Here is a 17,594-nt window from a genome sequence, read left to right on the forward strand (position 1 = left end):
AAAGATCAGAAGTGGGGACGTTCGTGCCCGCTGTGCCCTCCATATGAAATCCTTCAACTTCTTTAGAAGCCATCCGTACTTCTAGTATAGTATCCCCTTCCTCCTGGCTCTGCAGGGGCGAGAATGGGTTATTGCCCAACAGCACCACTTGAGGGACCACTTTAAAGTAGGAACGCAACGAGGGAGTTATTTTTGAAGTGGTGACAAGATTCTTTGATTTATTTTTTGCTGACTTAGGAGTATATGAACGCTTTGCCTTAACCTGGCCTGTTAGATATGTCGACAGTTTTTTATTGTCAGTGCCAGTAGTAGTACCGGCAGCAGCGTTATTGTTAGAACTAGTATGAGCTTCTGAGCCCTTTAAGCCCAAACCCCCCTCTCCAATGCTGACACCAGTTGATTCCCTCAAATCGCTTGTATCTATAGCTATATCTGCTTTAGAGGCGGGAGGTTTGATTTTCAATTCGGGTTTATGAAAAAAAGATGCTTTATTTAATTCTTTTCTACCGGTGATAGCGCATTTCCCTCTCGTGCGCCCTCTCACCCTCCCCTTTCCTCTGCCTCCTCGAGTGATCTCCCCAGCAAGTGCCGATGCGCCTTCAGAATTCAAGCCCACTAAATCCTCCCCACTACTCTCTTCACCACTGTCGCCACTTTTACCGCTCGATCGTTTCTTGTTCTGATGTCTGTGATGTCTGCGTTGACATCGCTGCTGGGCTCGGGGCTGCTTCTCCTCCAGAATCTCTCCCTCCTCACACTGATCTGGCTGTGCCTGAGAAGCTACTATGGAGCCGTACCGCCCAAGCAGAACACCTCGTGTACGACGGCCTCTCCTGAGCTTCAGGGCGGCCAGCGACCAAATCCACACCCCCGCAGGAAAACACGGAGATACCTGCCCCGACTGTTCTGCTGTTACGAGGTACAGAGGCTCCTGCACACCGGCCGGTGAGAGCGCTGCTGCAGACGCTGCGAACTCCGTGATCTCCGCTGCTGCAGGCGGTGTGGTAGTCTCCTCCCCTAGACACATGGGAGGCAGGGGTATGGCGACAGGACGCTGCCGTTACCGAGGGAGAGCTGAAACTTCGCTAAGCTTCGAATTTTGTGGTTAGAATTGGTGAAAAAGTTATGCGCCGTCCCGCAATGGAAGCATACGTGATAATACCTAAAAGAGGTAGCTTAAAACCCCCGTTTTCCCAAGACTGCAGGAGCCCATAAGCGGAGTGCTGCCGCGGCTCAACCAGCCGCCGCCATGTTTCTCATGTTGCCGTCCCTGAAGAATCCTATTCTAGTTAGCAATTAGCACATTTTCACACCACTAGCTCATCCAGTTAGCATTAGCAGCCACTTGTACAATGTAAATATAACACTATATCTGCAATGTTTTATAAACTTTTGCATTATGTACTGTGCCTCTCTCCTTCTCACCCGTAAATTTACTTTTCTTCTCTGACTTGTCAGTGAGAGGACACACAAGCTTTCTAGCAGCTGTAAGATTGACATGGCTTTATTCTACTTGTTTTTAACAGAAATTGCAAACCATACAGTTAAGCTAAATCAGATTTACAATACAAATTCAACCATAAATGAATGTAGCCTGTAGCTCCCTATTTCTGTCTCACTTATTTAAGCTGTACTATAGATTTACTGATTGACTGAAACTCCGACATGTACATTCTTAAATTCTTGGCACTTTCAATGGAATAGGATTATTCTTTGTAAACATTTCTTTATGGTTGAATATGTTTGAGAAGCTTTCCTGGAATGCCTTTCTTGACTGAACACACCAACATATGTAGATGATAACAAATGGTTTTTGGATAACTTGCATTTATTGACTCCTACCAATTGTTTTGCATCAAGGAATGTTATTATATTTCTTCTAGAGCTTGGCAAGTGGCTTGAGCCCCTGAGGAATATTAGATTTGAAATTGGTTGCGTCTCAACTCTCATCGAGTATATAAAACAGGTTGGTTGAAACTTTTTACTTAACATCTAAGTTCTGCCTGTTTTTGAATATCTGCTTGATACTTATCCCTTAAGAAGCGACAGGCAGTGGGTTTAGAAAGGGAAAACAAGAGAAAAAGGGAAGAATTCTTAAATATATATATATATGTGTATATATGTATATATATATATATATATGTAGAGACTGTGAGTTTTGTGATGGACGGAGCATCGTGAATTGAAAGAGACAAGACCGAGGGAAGGAAGAATGGTTTTTGTGTTCCCTGACAATTCTTCCAGCATATACTGACATCTCTTTGCCTTATCACTAAAGCTAGTGGGATTGCAAAAGCCTGCTCTGTGTTAGCATGCTGCCGTTAAAGCCAAAGTACATGGTGTGTGGTTAGTGTTTACTTCTTTAATGCAAAATGTCTCATAAAGATCCCTAAAAAATGTAAGTTGAGGGTGGCAGTGAGAACTATGAAACCACAGATGTAAAATGGAGATAAAATCAAAACCATCTACTTAAAATAAAAATTGCCTTTGGACCACTACCTGACACTGTAGCAGGATCTTGCAAAGTCCATGCATGTAATTACATGGAAAGTTACTATACTCATATCCTTTTAACCGCCCCAAAAAAGTGTAGAGTCATCTAAAATACCTCAGAGGTTCCATTTTAGCAAGGCTTAATTCATTATGCATAACTCAAAATAAATCTCTTTGTAGCAACTGAGAGCCCAAAGTACAAAAACCCATCTGTAAACAAGGATCTGCGATTTGCTCAATAACTTTGCAAATGAGTGTGAAACTGCAATGTGGTGGTGCGGCCTAAATGCTAATAGATCTCTTTTCAAACTGTGCTTTCACATGGGGTCACAAAACAACCTGCCTAATGAATATCAATTAAGCAGGTTGCAATTTACCATACCATGTGAATACCTTCAAATGTGTGTGGTATTGCCTGCTATGGACATCAGTCCACTATACCTCTATGTTGGGAAATATTTTGTTTGTGGCATGAATAGCTGTAGATACAAATGCTATGCATACTCCTGCCATAGAGTGTTGAGCTTGGACGTGTGGAACTTATTTTTCTGCAGAGAAGTCTCTTGAGTTACGATTATAGTGACTCCTCCTGTTAGTGACAACACGCATGGGCATCAGCTCCATTGTCCGATTGTTTTTATACCCTCCGTCGGGGTCAGACGTACTTCAGCGAGCACTGGGTTGACCCCTCATGGTGCTGTCTTCAAGTCAGTTTGGATCCTCTCCAGTCTTCAGTATTGTGTATTCATTGTGTTTCCGCTCTAATCTCGAATTGTAGTGTTCTGTCCTGTTAAACTTTTGAGATATCTTCGACACCCGGATTGGGGGTAGTTTCCAGGCAGTTTCGACCACAAGAATGTCTTGTGAGTGATGGAAAGAACTCCATTTCAAAACTGCCCAAAGTGTTGTGCAAAGTATCCATGGAAAGACCTTCCCAAGGTGTGTAATCTGTGTCTGTCTCTGATACACAACAACACCTTCTGTGAAGCTTGCCTCGTCTTTCAAAGCAAGAAAACCATCCATTATCATTGAGATTGACGACTTGTGTCAGCATCCATGGGGCACAGACAAAGTCACTCCAGATCTCTTCAGGGAACAAGACGTGGAAGGCAACCCCCAGCCAGAAACATCCGCTGAGGAGGCTCACTTCTACTTCTGTGAGGACTCCACCTCCGATGCTGAGGCTGACGACGAAGATGGCTGCTGGGAGTCTAACCTGCCTGTCTCATCCACTACCGGGCATCGAGCAGAGGGCTAGCACCAACTTCGAGGGGGTCCGGGATCGATCCCTGAAGCCAGACATCAGACTTCCGGTCCACTACTGCCTTAAGGCCATGGTCGGCACTGACCGCACTCTCTGTACCTGGCACCGAGCCAACCACTGGTGCTGAAGCAAATACTGTAGTCGTGCCGATGTCAAACATCGGTGGACCCGAAGCTTTGAACACGTGTCAAAAAACGATTCCGCTTCGAAGCTTTCGGTGCCAACAGCGCACAAGATCCCCTCAGAGTTAAAACACTGAGCGCATTGGATCCCTACTTATGTTTGCTTCAAAGACCAGGAACAACCCATCCTCCTTGTGGCTGCAAGAACTAGACACTCTACAAAACAAAATCCATATTGACCCACGACAATGTTAAATTCTCGCTCGGCTCTTGCCGAAGCTTAAGTACTCTATTTCTCCGTGCAAGTTCATCTTCGAGGAAGTCATAGATGTTCCACCTCAGATGGCGCTGAAGACTCTTTAGAGAGACAAGGCGACCAGTCCACATCTGTTACAGTCTCCTCCTTCCCTTTACTAGAACTTCCACCTCCCCCTCTCCCACCTTTACCACTTATCCACCCTCTGCCTCCCTCAAAATATAGAGATCACCACATTCTGGTTTTGGGCAACATAGTCCAGGCTCTCCTCAAGGTCATTCCTTTGAGCCCCATCCACAAGATGACCCCTGGGATGATTATGATGTCTGACCCCCAGGGGACCTGTAACCTGCCCGCCCGTCATACTCCAGAATGTCATACCAATGCTCCAGCAAGGCAACTTCATGAAAAATGTACACCTGAAGGGCCCCTGCTTTCACATCCCGATTCAATTTGCTCACCGCCGGATACTCCAGTTCCTGGTAAGTGGTCAGTATGATTAGTTCACAGTGCATCCTTTTAGGGTTGCCATCGCCCCCAGGGTGTTCACCAAGAGTCCTGCAGTCGTGGCCACACACCTCCAGTGCACAACAAGAGTCCACATCTTGCCTTACCTGGACAACTGACTGATTAAGAGCGCCACCCAGCACCAGTACTTAGCTTCCACCCAGGCTACAATAGACTTGCTTCACGGGCTAGGGTTCACCATCAGTGCCACAAAATCCCACTTCCAGCACCAACAAATCAACCCATTTTAGGGGTGGTCCTCAACTCAGTCGTAGGGATAGCTTCCCTAGTCAAGCAGGGACCTGGGCCTTCCAGTCCTTGTTCCCTCTTTCTCAGCCAAATCACCAGATAACAGTCAGGATAGATATGTGCTTCCTGACTTGCATTGTCAAAGTCCCTCACAACAGGTTGCATATCCGCCCATTGCAAGAGTGCCTTGCAGCATAGTTGTTTTCACAAAAGGAGGTCACTTGGAAGATCTAGTATTGATCTGGGGCCACATGCATCATTCTCTGCAGTGGAACACCAGCAACCTGTGGCAGGGATGGCCCTTTCTCGACCCTTTCGTAGTTGACCACCACAACAGACGCTCTGCTTACCGGGTAGAGGGTGGTGCACACTTGCACAAGCTCAATGACCAGGGTCTGTGGACACCCCAGGTCTCCACATTCAACTACCTCAAGCTCTTAGCCATCCAGCTAACACTCAAGCCCTCGCTCACATTCTCAGCAAAGTAGTCCTGATTCGCACTGCTGTTAAAAATGGGTTTTCTGGTTGGCTAGGGTATGCACCTAAGCCAGGCAGAATCTACCACTCTAGTCAGGATAAGGGGATTACATGTCTAAAATAATCCCTGGTCTCCTCCTCGGTAGCTTGGCACGAGCAATCAGGCTTATCTCAGAGGCATTGTGTAAAGTATTTGCGCATAACATACAGGAATACAGTGAAAACACTACAGAAGGACACCACACCAGCTTTAGAAAAGTATATTTATCTGTGAGAAACAAGAGCAAAAACAATAACAATCCAACATGCAGTGATCAAACTACGATTAAAACAAAAAAATATTTTAACGACTTTTCCTTGAAGTCTATAGCTTAATCTGGGGCTATCACGACGTTGTGAGCAAACAAATCCAACAGTTCTGGCTGATCATAGCGCCGCGGGCCAGATACGGGGTCCGGGAGACCGGTAAAACAGTACCTGTGGAGATGCAGTGTCAGACCTTGCAGTGAGCTCCTGAAGAGCAGTATCGACAGGCTTTGGATCCAGGAGGAGTCGGGCCCTTGAAGTCACATGCATTGCAGTTCAAACTCCTTGAGTTTGAAGTCCGGAGCGTCGGAGTCGGCATGCGTCGGGCCTGCAGTATGAGGTGGAGCGGTGTGATGCGTGGTGTCCTTGGGTCGCGGTACAGACAGTGGCTCAGTGACAGTCATCCAGTGGCTTGGTGGCGGTCTTCCAGCGACGTCGTTGAGACCTTGGCTGCTATGTGAAGTAGGGTGGTACTAACAGGTGATGGTGCAAGCAGCGGTGGTGTCATTGCTGAATCGCTGTCGTCGGTAGACCCAAGGCTGTGGTGCGAGGCGGGGCCCACAGGTCCCAGCACAGGCAGCGGCGTCTTGACGACCTGGAGTCGATGGCATTGGTGGGCCAAGGATGCAGTGTGGGACGTGGCGGTGTGTCATGTAACTTACGAGCAGTGCCCCCCAAACCATGGTGCAGGCAGCAACGTCGATATCCGCTTGGAGCTGTAGGGTAGTTCCTATATTCCCAATAGGCTCTGCGCATGGGAATAATATATCCTATAGATTTGATGTAGGACTTAGCTAAGCTAGGTCTCTATCGAATATACTAAACTTAATTGTGAGTGCCAGCTAGCTCATAGGTCACTAGAAACTTTCTCGAATTTACAAGAAGGGATTTGTTTCTGACAACCGAATAAACATGACAACTTTGTTTCCCTAGGACTGGAACAAATATCTTCAGAGTCGTTGAAACAATAGATACGTTTTTCACTTAGTCAATCGAGCATGCTTCGTTTCTACAGAGTTGCAGAGAAATAGTGAGACTGGTGTTTTCAATAAAAGGTTTATTGAACAGTCTTCTTTCTCATGCAAGAGAGGTGAACTGCTACAATTGTTAGACAGAATGCAAAGTATAATGCCTGCAGCGAGAATAGTATTATAAAATAATACTGTAAGAGCATTGTATGGTTTCTAAGCCATATAAAGAAAATACATAAATACACAGGTTAAAATACTCAACTGGTGCTTCTAAAATAAGCCTACCCCAATGTACCTAACCTAAGTCTAGTACGAGGGAAGAAGTAAGTATTGTATTTTGCATAGGTTTAGTTTTGCCAAGAATCTTCCAAAGGTTTCTCTAGGTTCTTATCCGCTCCATACCTTAGAATGAAGGAGGTCTGGTATCTCTGTCTCGGGACTTGATTTCCCCCATAGTTGACGTTCATTCGGGCATATGAACGTCATGAATGAACCCCTGGGGAATAGTTGTTCATTGTAAAATAACTGAGCTCTTGGAGAAATCAATATTCAAGCAAAGGGAGTCCCTAACGGCTTAAGCTGGTTGTCCAAGAAATCGTTGTGACGTTTGGTGAACGGATGGAAGTAGCCATGCCGTATTTGGGTAGCATGGGCTATGCCTAAATAAGGGCTTGATTTCTATGCCTATATAAGGGCAACGTGAATTGTACCCCTATAAGGGCATGAATCGGGAAAATCCATTCGGAAGCTAAAACAATATACAACACCCACTCCACTTTCTTATGTACGACTTCTACTAAAATACTAAGTTCTAAAAACAGTAAACATATCTAAACATGATGTGTAAAAAACCCACCCACAATACATAAAAATGCATTGGTACTAGTTGTACATGAAAAGAGCATTTGTGCTGTACGCATTTAAAGCAATGTTTCATTCCAAGCATTTAGTTGACATTTGAAAATGCTATCTGAATGAATCATAAAAATAAATTTATGAAATGGCTCGTAAATTCAGAAGAAAAAAGTGCCAAAACCATTTCATGTCAGAAAACAAACTATGGACAAGGTCAAATATTGTCTCTGGGAGTATTTTTCAAAGAATTCTAGTTCTCTATGAATAGTTCTACTTTAAGCAGATCACTTTGTGCCAAAAAAGAAAAAGAAAAATTTGGGAAAAAAATTAAAGAGTTCCAAAGTTAGAACTTTGTTTTGAAAAATGAAGGTCAAATTCAGAGTTTCTCAGAACACTGTGTGTCAATTCAAAAGTCAGTGTTAGTGTTTGGAGAAATCAAATCTTCTAAGTCTGTAAAGAATTCGTCTACCATTGTAGGTGAAAGTTGGATTACCTCGTTAAGAAGATCAATTGCACACAGATGTGAAGCATCGCCGTCAGCACTGGTTGCATTAGCAATGTTCGAATTGGATAGTACCTGTGTGCCTGTCTTCTCTCGTACCTCGGCAGTAGCATTTTGCGTCTGTGAGATCTCAATGAATGCCGTCATCAGAATTGGTAGCCACTGGGGACAACACAGTGCATGAGCCGTTACTGGTCTAAGCAGAGTATCAACATTCGTTGGCATGACTGATGGGAGTGTCAGACAGGTGTCTAGCACGCATTCTTCTCTGCATAGTAGGCAGCGTAGAAAAGGTAAGATGCAATTCTTGCCAAATTGGTAAGAGCGAAAGAAACCATGTTGTATTCAATTCTCTTAGACGAGGTAGTCCCAAAATTTGGACGATACGCTCACGACGCTTCATCGCCAGTAGAGTTGTCTCTATGGAGAACTGGGCGTCACTTGTGAATTGGCTTGCAATAACGCAGCAGTAGGAGAAAAAATAGTATCCCTACAGCGAGTCCCAAAATGAGAGACAATCCGCCAAACACAGAGTGCACGAAGTTTGGAAATATTCCTAGGACTGCTTCAAAGGGTGCTAACAGTCCCGAAAAAATTGTCTTAAATACATGTACAGTACGACTCGTATCAGACATGTTTAAGATACGACTTAACATTTCTGAGACATGTATAGGGCAATTTGTAGTTAAAAGGGCATGTATCTCTGCAGAAGTCCTTGCGACTTGCAGATCATACGTCTCTTTGTCCGAGGTCAGTGGCACTGTTTTTTGTAAAAGAATGGCGTTCATTCTGATTAAAGTATCAATTCGTATAGAAGAGATGTGCAGTGAAGGCCAAAGTGGTGACTCCCGGTCTGTCTTTGTTTTAGGAAGCAATACTTGCATACGGCAAGTGACCCTGGCTGACGCAGTTACTAGATAGGGTAAACCTGGCAACATGCCACAGCAGCTGTGATCGTTCAACATGAGGTAACTTCCATTTGAAAGCTGTCCAAAAATTGGATCACTCACCGCAGTTGGTGAACCTTGCAGGTGGCAGGATAAGTTGTTAGAGGAACCATCACAGGCCCGTGTAAATTAATACCATGACGCAGGAGAGAACCTCTTAGTGCGTTTTCACAATTTTTACCACTAAGAAACACTTCTTTCCCTCCACTCCAACATCTGTGTGTATATGGTAATTCCCAGGATGTCTTGATGTATTCTTTACCCAACCTTTCATATATGCCTGCTGGTATACGTTTTAAGCAATACTGAAAATGGAAAATTGTAACAGGCAGAGTGATTGTTCCATGTATAATACATTCCGTTGCTGGTTTTTCAGCGACCGTAAATGGCAATCTTTCCAGTTTTTCAATGCTCAGCACCGTATAGTCTGCTCCCCTCTGTGCCAGTTTGATCTGTTTATCAGTGAGATTAAATTCTGAAAACAGTGACGTGGTATTGATTAAACGCCAATGCACATAGCCTGAACGAAGGTTTTGTAACATCCAGCCTAATAGCATGATAGAACGTAATTGCAACTGACCATGCTGCAACATGACCAAGTCCTGTTCTATGATGTCTATGGCAGAGGATACTATGCTGTCCAAAGACTATATCCTTGATGACCAAGTCGTTAACCCATTGTCAACCACAGAGAGAAATTTATCTAAATTAATACGATCAATTTCTCGTATTCGTTCTGCAGTCTCTGCTTGTGTAATCTTCCATACTTCATTATACATAGCATAGATATAGGCGTATATAAAATGTTTATGACGCGGTGTTCTTGTTCCTAGCAAGAATTCTATAAGATCAGCTCCATCTTTAAGTAAAGATAAGTGTTGTTTACATCTCTAAGTGTAGATCTATGTAGCCATTCAAGGCAAAGTTTCCCTACACTGTATGTTGTTACTATTCCTCGATGCTGTCTCTGAACATATCTTGGATCCGGCCTATTAAATTTGAACCCCGTGTTTTTTTCAGGAATCTATCTTGTTTGTGTCGGTGGGCCAGATTAACCATTTTTTCCAATCTGGATCTGTTCTGTTGTGATGCAAAATAGTATAGTATGTATGTCGACCTCTCCCTCTGAAGTGTTATCACTATCTTGTGTAGGTGCAGGTATGGACTGGTTGTTTAGGTCTTTTATCTTGGCTAATCCAAGACAAGACGTCTGTTGGACAGTGTCATTCAAAAACATCAGGCTCTAAATAAATCTTCTATCCCATCTTTTGTGCCCCAGACAGTTTTCGTCTCAATGTTGTCTTTCCAAAAGTCAAAACCTAATGTAAACAGCTGAACATAAAAGGCTGCACAATAAATTTGCTTGGTATTCGTCAACATATTTTTCATTCCTGTCCTATTAACATTTTTAAAGTAAAATGATTTTGGATTGGATAAATTGAAGCTTGAAAAGTTTGGAAATTTGCCATAAAATGTTTTTGAGCTACCCTTTGGTGGCGTCCGACAATGTTCCCATTGGTTATACATTAATACATTTCTAGGGTTTGCAGATGTGTGCAAGAAATGATGACCATAGTGATTATAACAATACATATGTTCATAATCAGATGAACCTTCTAAATATTCATGATTAGAAAATACTGCAGACATTTCTAAGTCTGACATCATATTATTAACAGTCTCGAAGTCCCAATCATCAGAAAAGGTACTAAATGAAACTGTCATTCAAGGAAATCTTGAACTGGTGTGGAATCTTAAACAGTTCCGCAGGGCCAAAAATGTCATCAGTTCTGTCCCAAGCTATACCCCCTGGTATAGGAACGTCTGTGATGTTCACAAATGACAAGTCTCCTTGTTCACGATGAGATGATTTGTGTGGCTTGAGGAGTAAGTTGATGTTCCTACTGGCTGTGTCCATTTTTACATATCTTCCATTTATCAGCATTCCCAAATATATTAGTAGAATCAACCAAAGTAGAAGAAAAAGCACGCCCAACACAAACCAAAGTTCAATCCATGGAGAAACCAGATATGTCTTTTCCAGGTCATGAAAAAGTTCTGTTGCTTGTTCTTTCAAAGTTCTTTTTGCTGGCATCATTTCAGGTTCGCTGGGATCCTCGGAAAACGTATCAAAGTTAATGAAATTGCCAGAGGCAGTTCTGTCAATAGTTGGGATTGCCTCAGGATTCGTTGAAATCGCTGGAACCACTTGATCATGTGTTACATTTGTGTAGACGGATGCTACTTCATTGTAGACAGGTGTTTCTTGATGAACTTATTTGGGTTTCAAGAGGTACAAGTTCCATAGCTTTGTGCTTAGTGCTTCATTTAGCTCTGCAGATTCTTCAAAGGTGATGAGTCTCTCAGTTTGAACCTCTTGGATAGTAGCCAGATTAGGGTGTCTGTTACATCGGCGGAGTCCACTTGGCCTACTGCTTATGATCGGCCACATGATGTGGTTTTACCAGGTCGATTGACACAAACCTGTTCTCCTTCTTTCCAGCAAGGGGCAGCAGCAATACTGTTCTTGATCCATGGATGGCTAGGACAGGTACTGGCTTTCTGTAAGAAGGCCCAAATTCCTTCTTGTCCGCGATCTACTCTCTGACTAGATCCCCAATCTTCGGGATCCAGACAGGCCTTGCTGGGACGGTCGGTTTCTCTTCAATGGTTGTTGGCTTCAGGATCACGTTACTTAGTTTTGTTCTTATTTCATTTAAGTCCTCCAAAACAGCCAAATGATCTTTGATATCAAAGGGTTTTTGTTCTACCACTGAAGTCTGACAATCGAGGTCCGATATTATCATTCTGGTCCCACAAAGGACTTCATATGGAGTGATACTCCCTAGAGAACTTCTTGGCAGATTGTTAAGACTACGTTGGACACTTTTTAGATGTTTTACCCACCCGTCACCCGAGCCTAATACCCTAGCTGTTATCGATTTTTCTCTCCACTACCGAATTTCCCACAGTATGGAATGCCCAGATTGGCCATGGCCTCCTTGTAAGCTCGAGAGCTAAACGCAGGACCCTGGTCAGAATTTAGCGTGCCTACTGCATATGTGCCGATAAAGACTCGCAAATCTTTTATAACAGTTCGAGCGTCAACTGAGCGCTGAGGCCACATCCAAATGAATCTTGAACACAAATCCACTGCGACCAAGATATATTTATAGTTACCATCCCTTTGTAAGGGACCGCAGTGGTCCAGGTAAACACAAGCTAATGGTTTATCTGAAATTAACAGGGGCGTCTGCGCAGGACATTTCACAGTAGAGACTTTCATCTTTTGGCAGATTTCACATTCCAAAACATAGTTTCTAGTCTGCTTACTAATGACACTGTGGCGGAAACACCTGCGTTTGCAGAGGTAAGCCCTTCATCAGCTGCTAAAATTAGTCCTAATCTATGTTCCATGCTTGGAATTATTCTATCCCCCACTCCAGGGATTCGAGCAAACTGAACATTATTCGCATCAGTTATGTAAGAGTATTTGAGTGGAAAGTTCTTGGTAATGTTTTCCCACTGTCTTTGCATGAAGCATTGACAGCTAGCATTATTTCGCCGTCTATTTTCGTTTTTGAACGAGTGATTGCAGCTACAGAAGCCGTTTGCACAGCTGCCTTCGCGTCTTCATCAGCCAATGAATTCCCTGCAACGTGAACGCCATCACGTTGATGACTCAGTGTATGTCTCACGTGAGTGTCTTGTAGTTCTTTTTTTTTTTTTAAATATTTTTTTATTTAAACCATTGCACAATTTACACAGTTCATTATAAATTCTTCAACCATACATTGTATTCAATTATCGTATTACATCATACATAAAAAAAAGCAGTTAAGATTTCATTAAACAACATATCAACATCTACTCAGGTTATTTACTTATTTCATTTGCCATATCATGACCTGTTCAAATCTCACAGATCCAGTCCTTCTTTCCATCTTATTATGGGATCCCATATCCTTAACCCCAATCTCCTCCCTTTCCTACCTTTCCGGGCGTATATGTTTTTTTCCAAGTTATAGGTTGATAACAAGTTCGACAGCCAGACTTGCATTCCTGGGGGGTTTTTATCTAACCAAGCCCTAGCTAGGCATAACCTAAAAACTGCCATTGCAACAAAGATGAATTCCCTCTGAATGACATTAATATCTGTAACTATCCCAAGGAGTATTTCTGTTTTTTTTTAAAGTAATCTGAATATTAAGAGTGGTATCCAGAAACTGCTCTATATCCTTTATCACTGTCTTTATCTGTGGGCATACTGCAAATAGATGTATTAGATCTGCATCGGGGGAGCAACATCTTGGGCATGTGGTGCCTGTAGTACCCCCCCATTTTGCTATTTTTGCAGGGGTAAAGTAGAGCGAGTAAAGTGTTTTATACTGCTGCGATTGCAGCGGAGCTGAGCAAAGGAGAGTACGCCCTAAGTCCAGCGACTCCTTAAACCAGCAGGATTCCCCTTCTAGCCTCTCTGCCCACTTTTCGCCATGTTTATCCATGTCATCTGGTTTACTTGCTAACAACTTTTCATAAAAGCACCGTATTGAGCAATCTCCCCCCAATCTTATTTTCTCGAGGATTTCTACTTTAGCAAACCCTATACTTCCACCTTGCTTATTCCCAAGAAAACTTCTTAGCTGAAAAAATTTGAAAAGGTCCCTCCTATCTAACCCAAATTTGGTCATTAACTCTGTGAATTGGAGCATCCCCTCCATATTCCTCACGTCTCCAAGCTGAACTATCCCCTTTTCCACCCAGGCTGCCATTGTAGTGTCGCCGAAGATCTGCCTTGGGAGGGAGATGTTTTTATATAATCTCGTATACCAGTTGTATCGGGCCAACCCAAGTTTTTTCATCACTGCAATCCAAACCTTAACTGCAGCTTGTACTGTCTTGAACCTAGTTCTTTTAAAATACGCAAAATCAATACATTTGAGGAAGGAGTTCTCTACCTCCGGTCCCAGCACAGTGGAATATATCCTGGATGAGTCATTCAATGTTCTGTCTTGTAGTTCTTGTCGTAACTGAACTACTTGTTCCCAAAGCAACATATGCTTGATTGTGCCACCTTTTGCATCTTTGTAACCGTTTTGAATCCAGTTTTGAAAGTGTTCATTGTAAGATTTAACGCAATAATACGAATCGCACACTGAGTGTGGGGAATTCGCGATCAGTATTTTCAAGCGCCATCTTGAATGCTTGTAGTTCAGTTCGCTGAGCTGTACAGTCTCCTAGAAATTGAGTTTTAGTGGCCATTGGTCGGAATTTGCCATCTCGCCAACGACCTTTAACGATCGCGCATGCAACACTATAAGCTAGTTTACCCCTCCTAGCGGGCTGTGCTGAACCGTCAGTATAAATTATACATTCATACTTCTCTAGAGGCAGAATTTCAGTAGGCAGTGGACATTCCTGTTCATATTGTAGAAATTCTTGTGTTTTCAAATAAGGGTCAAAAACGTATTCAACATCTATTGCAGCAAGAGAATTAACCCATTGTATCCATCTCAGATGTAAAGCTTTAGCATTAGGAATGCTCGCTTTCACCACTGCCTCTAAGGCTGGTACAGGTGTAACGACCATAATGCGTTTACCCTGTGCGAGGGCTCTCTTTTGCTACTGCAGAGTTTGAACCGCTGTCAGAATTTTTTCAGTAGGAGTGAATTTCATTTCTGTTTGTGTGTACAAGTGCGATTTGCAAGCTATTGGTACTTTCTTTTCCTTCATTAAAGGTTAAGTACATACATCCGCATCGTCCTGGAATGATTTGGATCACTAAATTGCGTACGTTTACGAGTGTCTTTAAATGTTTTGTTGCTAACATGTCTGTTTGCAATGAACGCAACATTTCAATGTGTTTTTGTGTCCAATTAACTGTTTTAAAATCAGGTTTGATTAATTCGTAGAGCGGTTTAACCCTTTGTGCATAATTTAGAATGTATGTTCTTCCGAAGTTCAGGAAACCTATAATCGAATTTAAGTTTTTCAGTGTTTTTGGAGGTTGGAGCAGCGCACACTTTTCTAAAACGTTTGCTGCCAGGCTTTTGCCTTCACTTGATAACTTGTATCCTAGGAAAAGGACGCTGAGGTGGGCAATTCTTGATTTTATTTTTTTTAATTGAATTTGTACCCATCAGAGGCAAAGCCTAGTATAATGGTGTTAACCCTGTTGAAGTGTCTGTCCAAGTCATAATCTGTTAGATAGATGTCATCTACATATAATAGAGCTTCGTCATCATACGTTTGTAGTAACTCTGTTACGCTCGCTGAAAATAATGCAGGACTATTCTTGAATCCCTGAGGGACACAACAGAAGTGACGCTGTGTCCCCATAATTGAGAAAGCGGTCAAGTACCTGCTTTCACGTGCAATGTTTTGACAGAAGAAACCGTTGAAAATATCTGATGTGGTTTTATATTTTTTACGCACAATGTTATTCGTTAATGCTGCACTGTGTGCATTTTGTACTGCAAATGTTTTGCAACAAGAGTTTGAATGTCTGTAATCCAAAACTAGACGATATGTATTGTCTGGTTTGGAGACAGGAAACAAAGGATTGTTCATGGACGAGGTGCATGTTTCAATCACGCCTTGGTATTCAAGTTGATCTAATATCTCCCTGACCTGTTTTTTAACCCAAGCTGTCTCTGCCTAATTCTTCATGGCATTTTTCAATTATTCTGGCCAGTTCTTGTGGTTTTTAGGTTACATCAAATTTCCTTAATTTCTGGCGGATCGCCACAGATGCTGCTTTACCTTTAATATTAGCGAATATTATTGTTGAGACCTGTTTGAAATCTTTCAGTAGTTCCATACCCAGATTTAAAGCAGGCTCTGCCCCGTATTCATTTTGAACCTGTTTCAGGACATCTGGTATCACCGCCATAAACTGGACACCATGTGTTTTAGTGTAGATTGCAGCAAAGACTGTGCCCCAAGTGTCGCAGTCCTCCAAATGTGGTGCGATCCCCATTGGTAAACAGATTGTTAAAATTCTGTGTTTCTTCGATTTGAGTAATTTTTTGAGCTATCCAGAATGGAATTTGTTCCCGTTTTGCGGGTAATTTACCAATGACTGAATGTAGAGTCTGTGGTGTGATTTTATTTGCGTTCCCCTGGTAAGGGGGATGTTGTGGAATCATTATTGCTGGTTGGACTGTAAGAGTCCGCATGACATATTGGACCAATTGTCTATAGAATTTGTTTAGCTCTCATGTGGTGTATAGCTGGCTAGTACCGGCCATGTTGCTCCTGGTCTACCTAGTAGACCGAGCCTGGTAATGTGATTTATAGGTTTTAGAAAATAAACAACAATATCTCAACTGGTATTATTTTAGAAGGCAATTTGAACAGGTATATTGAAAGTATTACGCGCACGGAAACAAGGAGATTCAATTGCTTTTTGAAAAGTGCTCATGGCATCGTATAATTGAAGAGCAAAGGAAAAACATGGGATATACAGTTGTGACAGCACTGTATGTCAATAAATAACAAAACAACCCGATTTGGACTTGGTGCTAAACATGTGAAGGTGACACAAAAAGTGGCGACGCAAGTGACAATTGTGATCAGCAAGAACGGCACGTGGTGTAAAATATGTGCAGTAAATCAAGTAATAGTTGTGGCTCAAAATAAATTGTAATGCGAAAATCTTGGTAGATTGGATGAGTTATTTGGATATAGCCACACTGGGGACTGCGCCATCTATTGCGCTGAACGGTCGACGACGTTTCAATCCTCTTTCGTCTGGATCATCTTCAGGACCGGGTTGTGATTAAAAACGGTGCTGAGGGGAACTGGTGCCGCCAGGACGGCTTAATTAGCAATTAATCACGTCTGGGGAGATCCTGGCTAAGGAGCAGTATCTCGATGTGGGTGCCCGAAGTCTGTGTGGGCCGAGTAAACCCGTGCAGGAGATCAAAGAAGATTTGGGGGCGGCAGTGTGTGTTGGACTCTGCACACAGACGTGGCGAGTCCATACTGTCCCCCGCTGCTTCACTCAGCATAAGGTTCCTTTAATTAAGGCACAACCTTCCGAACCTCCTTTTGATCAACAACTTTGGATAATTCACCGCCGCCCGCTGTTCTGCTCAGCGTGAGATTCCTTTGATCCAGAAGCCGCACCCCAAATCTTCTTTGATCTCCTGCACTCACCAGGCGTCAATAAGATGCCCAAGACCGAATAGGGACAAAGGTGTGAGTGAGAGCGTAGCGCAGTGGCTGCACTCAACAGATACTACCCTACATTAGCGCTGCGGATAGAGCACATGGAGGTAAGAGGGGGACCTCTGTTGAGTGGACCTCAAGTTAAAGAAAGAGTGGGCTGGCCGTGAGGGCGGCATGCCAAAAGTAGCCTGAGGATATTGGCGGTCCAAGAGATTCCCAGCCAAAGTAGATGTGTGTTTCTTGTACCTGGCCACATCAGAGCAGTTGTGTCTGATCCTTAAAAATTGGCCGAAGAGCAAGTTATCCTGGAGTGATTTAGGATGGGAGCTTTAATAGGAAAGCAGAGAGTTCTCCAGTATTGAATCTTTCATAGATTCACATGCTTGGATCTTCCCAGTCGTCATGGTGGGAGTCTCACGGTAAATAAAATAAATAGCAGTAAAAGAAAAAACTGCTTAGATACCATAGACAAG

The 17,594-nt window shown here is 43.0% G+C and overlaps 1 protein-coding gene across 2 annotated transcripts in view; it reads left to right on the forward strand.

The window, feature by feature from the left end:
- The window catches only part of VIRMA (vir like m6A methyltransferase associated), a 731,013-nt gene that overhangs the window by 266,458 nt on the left and 446,961 nt on the right, over positions 1-17,594 (forward strand). For both annotated transcript variants that reach the window (XM_078687022.1, XM_078687023.1), the window contains exon 12: positions 1,884-1,966. In XM_078687022.1, the coding sequence (XP_078543148.1) occupies positions 1,884-1,966 (83 nt within the window). The remainder of the gene's footprint in view (positions 1-1,883; positions 1,967-17,594) is intronic.

The sequence above is a fragment of the Lissotriton helveticus genome, chromosome 4_1, assembly GCF_964261635.1.
Source record: "Lissotriton helveticus chromosome 4_1, aLisHel1.1, whole genome shotgun sequence".
NCBI lineage: Eukaryota > Metazoa > Chordata > Amphibia > Caudata > Salamandridae > Lissotriton > Lissotriton helveticus.